At 33.5% G+C, this 12,927-nt stretch overlaps 1 protein-coding gene across 3 annotated transcripts in view; it reads left to right on the top strand.

Annotated features, from left to right (window-relative positions):
* The window catches only part of LOC121373223 (blastula protease 10-like), a 117,806-nt gene that overhangs the window by 5,682 nt on the left and 99,197 nt on the right, over positions 1–12,927 (top strand). For all 3 annotated transcript variants that reach the window (XM_041499715.1, XM_041499714.1, XM_041499713.1), the window contains exons 2-5: positions 2,189–2,241; positions 4,664–4,718; positions 5,784–5,860; positions 7,337–7,457. In XM_041499715.1, coding sequence (XP_041355649.1) covers positions 2,190–2,241; positions 4,664–4,718; positions 5,784–5,860; positions 7,337–7,457 — 305 coding nt within the window. In that variant the 5' untranslated portion in view covers position 2,189. The remainder of the gene's footprint in view (positions 1–2,188; positions 2,242–4,663; positions 4,719–5,783; positions 5,861–7,336; positions 7,458–12,927) is intronic.

Here is a 12,927-nt window from a genome sequence, read left to right as displayed (position 1 = left end):
GACATAAACTGGTTACATAAACTGGTTACTAGTTCTGTAAAACTCTAACATTGCAATGTACGTAAACTGGTTACTAGTTGTGTAAAACACTATCATTGCAATAGAGGTAAACTGGTTACTAGTTCTTTAAGACTCTAACATTGCAATAGAGGTAAACTGGTTACTAGTTCTGTAAAACTCTAACATTGCAATAGAGGTAAACTGGTTACTAGTTCTTTAAAACTCTAACACTGAATAGAAGTAAACTGGTTACAAGTTCTGTAAAACACTGACATTGCAATAGAGGTAAACTGGTTACTAGTTCTGTAAAACACTGACATTGCAATCCAGGTAAACTGGTTGCTAGTTCTGTAAAACACTAAAAGTGCAATAGAGGTAAACTGGTTACTAGTTCTGTAAAACACTGACATTGCAATCCAGGTAAACTGGTTACTAGTTCTGTAAAACACTGACATTGCAATATATGTAAACTGGTTACTAGTTCTGTAAAACACTGACATTGCAATAGAGGTAAACCGGTTACTAGTTCTGTAAAACACTGACATTGCAATCCAGATACACTGGTTACTAGTTCTGTAAAACACTGGCATTACAATCCAGGTAAACTGGTTATTGATAACTTTAAGACACTGACATTGCAATCCATGTAAACTGGTTATTGATAACTTTAAAACTCTAACATTGCAATGCAAGTAAATTGATTATTAGTATTTGCTTTAAAACACAGACATTACCATGCATGTAAATTGGTTATTACTACCTTTAAAACGCTAACAGCACACTACAGTTAAAATGGTCATTGCTTACTTTGAAAAGCCAACACTAGAATACAGGCAAACTGGATAGTATTAACTTTAAAACACTAACATGACAATAAGGTAAACTGGTTATTACTAACTTTGGAAACACTGACGTCACAATAAAGATAAATTCTGATTATTATATTGCTTTAGAATGTCATTTTGATTTGGTATTATATGTATTTCAATTGTGTTCTTAAATCCGTTGATTACTCTAGTCCAGAAATTACGTACACATTAGGCCACCAGGAACAAAGTTCATTTCATATTATACAGTATATTCAATGCGCTATCACCTGATTATTCATAACTAACTAGGGAAGCTAACTCTATTAGCGACTGTGGTTATGAGACAATAGTTTGAGATTGATATTGTGTTATTAAACATTTCATTATAAAACGTATCTTGTTCATTTTGCATTGATACGTTTTCGTTTTGTTTAGTGCTACGACTTAATTTAGCGCATGGAACAAATTGATGAGGGAAAGAATACACCCTCTGTGGTGGACATTTCACCCCTGTGACTCGTCAAATCTCGTCTCCTGTCAATGGATTGTTTTAGCCTTCAAACCGAGTGCTTGACAGTATAGGCGGGTACCACAGGATACGCTGACCTTTCGCAAACACCTGGTATCATCACTGTTTTTAGTTATTGATGACTGCATGCCATTAAGCTGCATATATTCCATTGCACTCTATCCTGTGTAAGTTTGGGTTTTGTAAGCAAGTCTTTGAAGTGGAAGTCATCCTATAGGCGGTGCAGGAATGATGAACACTGTTACCTATATCGTAGGGGATTGGCGATCCTTCCAAGGTTGAGCATCAAAAAGTGGATCATGGAAGCAATATTCACTTTTCGGAACGCCCTTTCAACTTTTTCTTTTGTGCAGAAATATGATTTTGATAATGCAATACGGTTTTGTCGTCAGATTTCACGGCATAGATCTTGTTTCAGCCAAGAAACTGCAGATGTTCTTTATGACGAATGTTAACAGTGGCTACAAAGGAAAGGAATGATAGTAATAAATATTTGACGACACCATGTCATCAGGTTAGAGTTAGGGCGAATCTGTTCTGCAGTTCCATTAGAACAAACTTTGTGTTATTGTTATTTGACGACATCATGTCATCAGGGTAGAGTTAGGGCGAATCTGTTCTGCAGTTCCATTAGGACAAATCTTGTGTTACTGGTATTTGACGACATCATGTCATCAGGTTAGAGTTAGGGCGAATCTGTTCTGCAGTTCCATTAGAACAAACTTTGTTAGTTTAAACTGTTCAGATTTGTTTCTAAATATTAGAAAATTGTCGTGTTTAAGTGTAAAGACTGTTTTAAATTATCTTTAAATATGAAAAAAAGAGTAAAATATCCTGTCTGATTTTTCAGAATGAAAATCACTTGGTTTGTGGTGGTGCTGTGTGTTGGACTGGCACTTTGCGGTAGGTCATCTACTCAAACATAATTATACACCAAAACCTGTGGTATGTAATGCTTTGTCTCAATGAGTGACCTATGTGATAACAGCGAATTTCCTGGGGGGTTTTTCCGTCAAACAGTAGTGCTGCAATGATAAACCGGTATACCTCGATAACTGATCAGCTCAATACGAACCGCGGTACAGTTTTACGTATCGCGATTTTTACACGCTATTTTTTTTTTTTTTTTTATCTTATTTTGCTTGAAATAGGCAAACAAACAACGAAAGAAACCAAAACCCCATCATTTTATTAATTGGTGATGACAGGAAATGTAAAAATCACGCCAAGCGTAGTCGGCTTATTTGTTGGTATACGAAGTAATAGGTCGGTTATACTTGGTTCTAACTTCTAAACAAAATGTGTTAAAGTCCAATAAAAATAACCAGTTAACGATAATTACAAGTTAATGCTTTGTTACTTACACATTATTATCCATTGTTCATTGGACGTAGCCCAATTGTAAAGCGCTCCCTCGATGCCGGTTGATCTGGGATCGATCCCCGTCGGTGGGCCCATTGCGCTATTTCTCGTTCCAGCCAGTGCACCACGACTGGTATAACCATTGTTCATTTACGTTGTAATAGGGCTACGGCTATCATCTTTAAAGAAATAAACCAACAAGTCATGAGTACGTTGGGTAGTGGATAGTTGACTTAAAATACTTCTCTCTATATATTCAGCTGACAAACTGTGGTCTTTCGAAATCTGTATAATAATAATAATAATAATAATAATAATAATAATAGTTAATAATAGTTTATAATAATAATAAATCTTTTTAAAAACCACAAAACAAAACACGAATATATTCTGTTCTTTGGGTACGGAATAACGAATAGGTATCACAAATGGCCTGTATTCCGTGCACCGAATACGTGAGCGAATTGTTGCAGCTCTAATATATATATATATATATATATATATATATATATATATATATATATATATATATATATATATATATATATATATATATATATATATCGTCGTCTTAAGATTATAATGTTCTATGTCCCATTTACTCGTTACCGGGAAAAACGATGTTAAAGTTTTAACTCGGTGGAACTTACATATGTAATATTTATCTGTGTGCGGTTTCGCAGCTGGGTATAAACTGTTTACCTAAATATTCTTATTCTTATTCTTATTCTAACCTGGCACTGCTTCAAAACATCGCATTCTTTATAAAATTGTAAAATTTGATTTGGACTTGGAACATTACGACATACAGCTTGACTGATTCTTTTAGAACTATAATGTTTTACAACATAGAACATATATTTAAGCGCATACAAATCATGTCTATAGTTAAAAACAAAGGCCATAGCATTTAAAGTACAACTGATGAGAGAAAAAAATTGAAACATACTTATATGCAAATTATATTTAATATATAACGGAACACAATAGAAGAGCTCGGTGTTCATTTTTATTTATATAAAATCATAACAACAAAATGTATTTCTATGATGATTATTTCTGAGAAACATTTTATTTTCTAGTAACAATCATGCTGGTGTAAGTAACCTAACCAAACTGCATACATCATTTGAATCGAATGAAAAACAAATTCATAACTTTAGGGATGCTAACTCTTTAAAATGACATTAAAAACAACAAAAGGTAACAATCTTGACTTCAACAGGTTATATTAATAAAATCAAGATTGAAATGGATCAAATGGTGATTAATAAAAAGGAAACGTTAGTGTGCACAAAAAGGGTAGTTTTTGTTTGTATTATTCACAACTCTTGTAACATTAATTTCAAATAATGTGAAAATGTATAAATAAGACAGATAATGCTATTTAATAGGGTGGTATGTTTTATGAGCTTTCCGTAACATGCTCTTTTGTGTTTACTGTTTGTATTTAGAACAAATTATAACATGTAATGTTGAAAGAAGTTAAATGATGTTCTATCTGCATGGTAACGTTGACAAAGATTATAGATATAATGTTCTATCTCCATAATAAAATGAAGTAAAATAATGTTTCCCAACAATAGGAGTCAATGAAATTTAAATTTCATTGATTTTTTTTTAATGTGTTTAAGAAAAGACATCAAATATGCCATTCAATGGCCATGCTGATTTTGATATACACATCTAGTCACGTGACTGACATTGAGAAAACTGATTGATCAAAGGACATAAAACATTAAAGTACTGATCGTTTTGTCATTTTTGGACATAGAGCAAACACGAATTGGCAATAACTCACTTTTAGTTATTTTTAGCTAAATGATCTCTTAAATAAGGAGACAGAAATCTTTATTACCACCAAATGGTATATGGAACTCATTTTTTGAAGAAAAAAAGGACTTATATATCGTCGTCTTAGGATTATAATGTTCTAAGTCCCTTTTTCTTCGTTCTAACCTAGAACCGGGATTGAACAGAAGATCTTCAAATAGTGGGAAGGAAAATATGCCTAGAAGGTAAGTATAATTATTTGAAGAAGCATATTATCCGTAACACACTTCAGTATTCAATCCGAATGGCTCCAGGGACATTGTGTCAGCAATTCACGTCTTTGTGTGTATTGTACATTGACGTTTTTCGGATACACTAAACTGTTCAAGCAATGACGTGTCTTGTGACCCATCCCTCCCTCCACAGACCAATCAACCCACCCCCAATCCATTCCCAGTTCGTTTTGAAGAGCCCTTCTTAATGAGATTTTTAATTTTTTTCAATTCATCGTCGACATTATACAAAACTAACTTGCGTGTCTAAGCATTTGTATTCCCTCCCCTCCCCCCCCACTCCGTGCCGATCCCCCTCCCCCCACACACCTCCCCTCAGTGCCGATCTCACCCTGTATCCCCCGTCACCACACCTCCCCTCAGTGCCAATATCACTCTGTATCGCCTCCCCCTCCCACACACCTCCCCTCCGTGCCGATCTCATCTGTATCCCCCCTCCGCAACACACCTATCCTCCTCCTGCCGATCTCATCTGTATCCCCCTCCCCAACACACCTCTCCTCCGTGCCTATCTCATCTGTATCCCCCCTCCCCAACACACCTCTCCTCCGTGCCGATCTCATCTGTATCCCCCCTCCCCAACACACCTCTCCTCCGTGCCGATCTCATCTGTATCCCCCCTGCCCAACACACCTCTCCTCCGTGCCGATCTCATCTGTATCCCCCCTCCCCAACACACCTCTCCTCCTCCTGCTGATCTCACTCTGTGTGTGAACTCGGTTAATATACCTTCGCAAAACTCAAATTAACCTTTGATACAATCTCTCCTTTGATACAATCCCTCCTTTGATACAATCCCTCCTTTGATACAATCCCTCCTTTGCCCCATCTTTTTGTGATGTGATCCATTTTTGTTTTCTGATGTGATTGATATTCCGATGAGCAATGCAACACACCTTCCAATTGTGTGTGTGTGTGTGTGTGTGTGCGGGGGGGGGGGAGGGGGGGGGGCGGGGGTGTTGTATGTTGCCCAAAGATAACAAATCGAAATCAAAGTTTATTTTTCGTCTTTCATAGGAAACGAGCAGCATTTGAAAAAGGAAATTTTTGGCCAAACAACCAAATACCGTACACAATAAAAAGTGGAGATTACAGTAAGTATCAACCAGGCTCGTAGCCAGGATTTTGATGGGGCGGGGGGGGGGGGGGGGGGGGGGGGGGGGGGGGGGGTCGTTTACGCTTATGGTGAGGTTGCTTAGGGGCGTCCGGGGCATATTAAAGAAAAAAACAAACATTGGCTACGGGCCTGTCAAAGCTATTTCAAGGATGTTTCGCTATACCATATACAACCTGGTGACACTTACTGTCAACCTGTCTTCTCTTGGTGTCACTTAGCTGTCAACCTGTCTTGTCCTGGTGACACGTATCTGTCAGCCTGTCTTGTCCTGTTGACACATATCTCACAACCTATCTTGTCCTGGTGTCACTTATCTGACAACCTGTCTTGTCCTGGTGACACTTATCTGGCAGCCTGTCTTGTCCTGGTGACACTTATCTGTCAACCTGTCTTGTCCTGGTGACACTTATCTGGCAGCCTGTCTTGTCCTGGTGACACTTATCTGGCAGCCTGTCTTGTCCTGGTGACACTTATCTGGCAGCCTGTCTTGTCCTGGTGACACTTATCTGGCAGCCTGTCTTGTCCTAATAACACTTATCTGTCAACCTGTCTTGTCCTGGTGACAAATATATCTCAACCTATCTTGTCCTGGTGACACTTATCTGACAATATCTCTTGTCCTGTTGACACTCATCTGACAACCTGTCTTGTCCTGGTGACACTTATCTGACAGCCTGTCTTGTCCTGGTAACACTTATCTGTCAACCTGTCTTGTCCTGGTGACAAATATATCTCAACCTATCTTGTCCTGGTGACACTTATCTGACAACCTCTCTTGTCCTGTTGACACTCATCTGACAACCTGTCTTGTCCTGGTGACACTTATCTGACAGCCTGTCTTGTCCTGGTAACACTTATCTGTCAATATATATATAATATTAGGAATAAAAATAATGTATTATGCTCGTCAGAGGCTCGCAAAGACGCAAGTATAATATAACTTTTATTCCTAATATATGATATTGACGATACCGAAAAACACGAGGATAATAATCTCTTAATCATATAATCTCAACCAGTGTCTTCTTGAATGGAAATTACGTCAAACTCATGTTAGTCATCCATCTGTATGGCTTTATGTAGGCCTAGATGACGGCGGGATTTCTCTTTCCCAATAAGTGTATATTAAAAGCTGTGGTATGTGCTGTCCTGTATGTAGCAAGTCTCCTGAGGAGACTGTATACGAAAATGATCAAACTTTGGTATCCAGTAGCAAATTATCAACTAATTATTGTGCTCTAGTGGTGTCGTTAAACAAACGAAACCTAAACTAAAGACTACATGTCAGAATTATCAAATGTATGACACCCAATAGTGGATGGTTAATTAATCCGTATTCTGTAATTGGAGACTATTTATTAGAATTGCCGCATGCTTGACATCCAATAGCCAATGATTAATTAATGGATGTGTGTTTGAGGTATCGTTATACAAAACCTAACTTTATTGTCAGATTCGGCTCAGACTAAGATGCTAGAGGAGGGGATGAAAGATTGGGAGACCGTCTCGTGTGTACGGTTCGTCAAGAAAAATAAATCGCACAAGTACTGGCTCCAGTTTGTGAAATCTGACAAGTAAGCAATAAATTGGGTCTACACTCACAATAGAAGCTAAATTTGACAATGTCTAAACTCTTCTCATACAGACATCAGCCTATATAGTAATTAGACCAAAACAAAAATATTTGCCTTTCTTCCATAAAAGAAGAGGGTAACCCCTGTGACGTTTTTCCACTATTGAGTTTATCTTTCTATCTTGGGGTCCCAAAAGGGAAACAACTCACATTAAACCACAGCAGAGAGGCAATACACTGCATAGTATGGCATTCAGTCATATTTGTAGAAATCAACCCTATTTCTCCACCATCATTATTGGAGTTGGCCGCCTTTCAATATTGAATCACCTAACAGTCAAACCAGTGGCGATGCCAACACAATACAAGGACAGCTAGTTTTTGTGGAACTATATCTGTCGCGCATTGGCTGAAATGTAAATCTCATTTGCTGTCTCTTTACTTTGCTAAACAAACAAAAAACCCACAAAGAAACAAACAAAACAAATAACATATACTGACAAGAAAACACCAAACATATAGTCCGTCCTAGCCTCCATTAACATTGTTTTGTGTAAATTATTTCAGCTTGATTTGAGATAAGACGAAAAGTAAAAGTGTTTGGGAAAACAGCACTCTTTCTGTGTAGAATTTTAAAAGCAATAGGTTCAGAATTAACTAAAATGTGTAGTACCTAACATAGTACTAACCTAACTACAGACATGGACCCAGTAGCCACGGTAAGGCGGAGCAACAAAATGCTGAAATATTCTAATTTACGTTCCAGATCTTATTATTGTTATTAACCGAAAATCGTAACATGAAGTTGATATTACATGGCATGAAGTTGATATTACATAGCATGAAGCTGATATTATATAACATGAACTTGATATTACATACCATGACATTGATATTACATAGCATGAAGTGATACTACATAGCATTAATTTATATTATATAACATGAAGTTGATATTACATAAAATGACGTTGATATTACATAACATGCAGTTGATATTACATAACATGAAGTTGATATTATATAACATGAAGTTGATATTACATACCATGACATTGATATTACGTAGCATGAAGTGATATTACATAGCAATCATTTTATATTACATAGCATGAATTTCATATTACATAGCATGAAGTTGATATTACATAAAATGACGTTGATATTACATAGCATGACATTGATATTACATAACTTGAAGTTGATATTATATAACATGAAGTTGATATCACATACCATGACATTGATATTACATAGCATGAAGTGATATTACATAGCATGAAGTTGATATTACATAGCAATCATTTTATATTACATAAAATGACGTTGATATTAGATAACATAAAGTTGATATTACATAACATGAAGTTGATATTACATAGCATGAAGTTGATATTACATAGCAATCATTTTATATTACATAGCATGAATTTCATATTACATAGCATGAAGTTGATATTACATAAAATGACGCTGATATTAGATAGCATAAAGTTGATATTATATAGCATGATGTTGATATTTCATTGCATGAATTTTATATTGCATAGCATGAATTTGATATTACATAGCATAAAGTTGATAGTACATAACACTTAGATGACATCACGTAGCATGAAACGGATATTACATAACATACAGCTGATACTACATACCATGAAGTTGATATTGCATAGCATGAATTTGTATTACATAACATGAAGTTGATATTACATAAAATGAAGTTGATATTAGATAGCATAAAGTTGATATTACATAACATGCAGTTGATATTACATAGCAGAGTGTTGATATTACATAATATGAAATTGATATTACATAACATGAAGTTAACATTACATAACACGAAGTTGATATTACATAACATGGAGTTGATATTGCATAGTATGAATTGATATTACATAACATGAAGTTGATATTACATAGCACGAATTGATATTACCTAACATGAATTGATATTACATAATATAAAGTTGATATTGCATAACATGAATTGATATTACAAAACCTGAAGTTGATAATACATAACATGAAGTTGATATTACAAAACGTGAAGTTGATAATACATAACATGAAGTTGATATTACATAACATGAAATTGATATTACTCAACATGAAGTTGACATTACACAACATGAAGTTGCTATTACATAACATGAAGTTGATATTGCATAGTATGTTGCTATTACATAACATGGAGTTGATATTACATAACACGAAGTTGATATTACATAACATGAAGTTGATATTACTCAACATGAAGTTGATATTACATAACATGGAGTTGATATTACATAACATGAATTGATATTACATAATATGAAGTTGATATTGCATAGCATGAATTGATATTACAAAACGTGAAGTTGATAATACATAACATGAAGTTGATATTACATAACATGGAGTTGATATTACATAACATGAAGTTGATATTACTCAACATGAAGTTGACATTACACAACATGAAGTTGATAATACATAACATGAAGTTGATATTACATAACATGAAGTTGATATTACGTAACATGAAGTTGATACTGCATAACATGGAGTTGATATTACATAACATGGAGTTGATATTACATAACATGAATTGATATTACATAATATAAAGTTGATATTGCATAGCATGAATTGATATTACAAAACCTGAAGTTGATAATACATAACATGAAGTTGATATTACAAGACGTGAAGTTGATAATACATAACATGAAGTTGATATTACTCAACACGAAGTTGACATTACACAACATGAAGTTGATATTACATAACATGAAGTTGATATTACATAACATGAAGTTGATATTGCATAGTATGTTGATATTACATAACATGGAGTTGATATTACATAACACGAAGTTGATATTACATAACATGAAGTTGATATTACTCAACATGAAGTTGATATTACATAACATGGAGTTGATATTACATAACATGAATTGATATTACATAATATGAAGTTGATATTGCATAGCATGAATTGATATTACAAAACGTGAAGTTGATAATACATAACATGAAGTTGATATTACAAAACGTGAAGTTGATATTACATAACATGAAGTTGATATTACTCAACATGAAGGTGACATTACACAACATGAAGTTGATATTACATAACATGAAGTTAATATTACATAACATGAAGTTGATATTGCATAGTATGTTGATATTACATAACTTGGAGTTGATATTGCATAGCACGAAGTTGATATTACATAACATGAAGTTGATATTACATAACATGGAGTTGATATTACATAACATGAATGATATTACATAATATGAAGTTGATATTGCATAGCATGAATTGATATTACAAAACGTGAAGTTGATAATACATAGCATCAAGTTGATATTACATAAGGTGAAGTTGATATTACTCAACATGAACTTGATATTACACAACATGGAGCTGATATTACATAGCATGAAGTTGATATTATATAGCATGATGTTTGTATTACATAGCATGACTTGATGTTACATAAGATGAAGTTGTTATTATATAGAATGGATCGATATTACAACACTTGATGTTGATATTACATAGCATGAATTGATATTACATAGCATGAAGTTGATATTACATAACATGAAGTTGATATTGCATAGTATGTTGATATTACATAACATGGAGTTGATATTACATAACACGAAGTTGATATTACATAACATGAAGTTGATATTACTCAACATGAAGTTGATATTACATAACATGGAGTTGATATTACATAACATGAATTGATATTACATAATATGAAGTTGATATTGCATAGCATGAATTGATATTACAAAACGTGAAGTTGATAATACATAACATGAAGTTGATATTACAAAACGTGAAGTTGATAATACATAACATGAAGTTGATAATACATAACATGAAGTTGATATTACATAACATGAAGTTGATATTACTCAACATGAAGTTGACATACACAACATGAAGTTGATATTACATAACATGAAGTTGATATTACATAACATGAAGTTGATATTGCATAGTATGTTGATATTACATAACATGGAGTTGATATTGCATAACACGAAGTTGATATTACATAACATGAAGTTGATATTACATAACATAGAGTTGATATTACATAACATGAATGATATTACATAATATGAAGTTGATATTGCATAGCATGAATTGATATTACATAAGGTGAAGTTGATATTACTCAACATGAACTTGATATTACACAACATGGAGCTGATATTACATAGCATGAAGTTGATATTATATAGCATGATGTTTGTATTACATAGCATGACTTGATGTTACATAAGATGAAGTTGTTATTATATAGAATGAATCGATATTACAACACTTGATGTTGATATTACATAGCATGAATTGATATTACATAGCATGAAGTTGATATTACATAACATGAAGTTGATATTGCATAGTATGTTGATATTACATAACATGGAGTTGATATTACATAACACGAAGTTGATATTACATAACATGAAGTTGATATTACTCAACATGAAGTTGATATTACATAACATGGAGTTGATATTACATAACATGAATTGATATTACATAATATGAAGTTGATATTGCATAGCATGAATTGATATTACAAAACGTGAAGTTTATAATACATAACATGACGTTGATATTACAAAACGTGAAGTTGATAATACATAACATGAATTTGATATTACATAACATGAAGTTGATATTACATAACATGAAGTTGATATTACTCAACATGAAGGTGACATTACACAACATGAAGTTGATATTACATAACATGAAGTTGATATTACATAACATGAAGTTGATATTGCATAGTATGTTGATATTACATAACATGGAGTTGATATTGCATAACACGAAGTTGATATTACATAACATGAAGTTGATATTACATAACATGGAGTTGATATTACATAACATGAATGATATTACATAATATGAAGTTGATATTGCATAGCATGAATTGATATTACAAAACGTGAAGTTGATAATACATAGCATGAAGTTGATATTACATAAGGTGAAGTTGATATTACTCAACATGAACTTGATATTACACAACATGGAGCTGATATTACATAGCATGAAGTTGATATTATATAGCATGATGTTTGTATTACATAGCATGACTTGATGTTACATAAGATGAAGTTGTTATTATATAGAATGAATCGATATTACAACACTTGATGTTGATATTACATAACATGAATTGATATTACATAGCATGAAGTTGATATTACATAACATGAAGTTGATATTGCATAGTATGTTGATATTACATAACATGGAGTTGATATTACATAACACGAAGTTGATATTACATAACATGAAGTTGATATTACTCAACATGAAGTTGATATTACATAACATGGAGTTGATATTACATAACATGAATTGATATTACATAATATGAAGTTGATATTGCATAGCATGAATTGATATTACAAAACGTGAAGTTTAT

The sequence above is a fragment of the Gigantopelta aegis genome, chromosome 5 (assembly GCF_016097555.1).
Source record: "Gigantopelta aegis isolate Gae_Host chromosome 5, Gae_host_genome, whole genome shotgun sequence".
NCBI lineage: Eukaryota > Metazoa > Mollusca > Gastropoda > Neomphalida > Peltospiridae > Gigantopelta > Gigantopelta aegis.
This window is presented reverse-complemented; position numbering and strand designations above follow the sequence as displayed.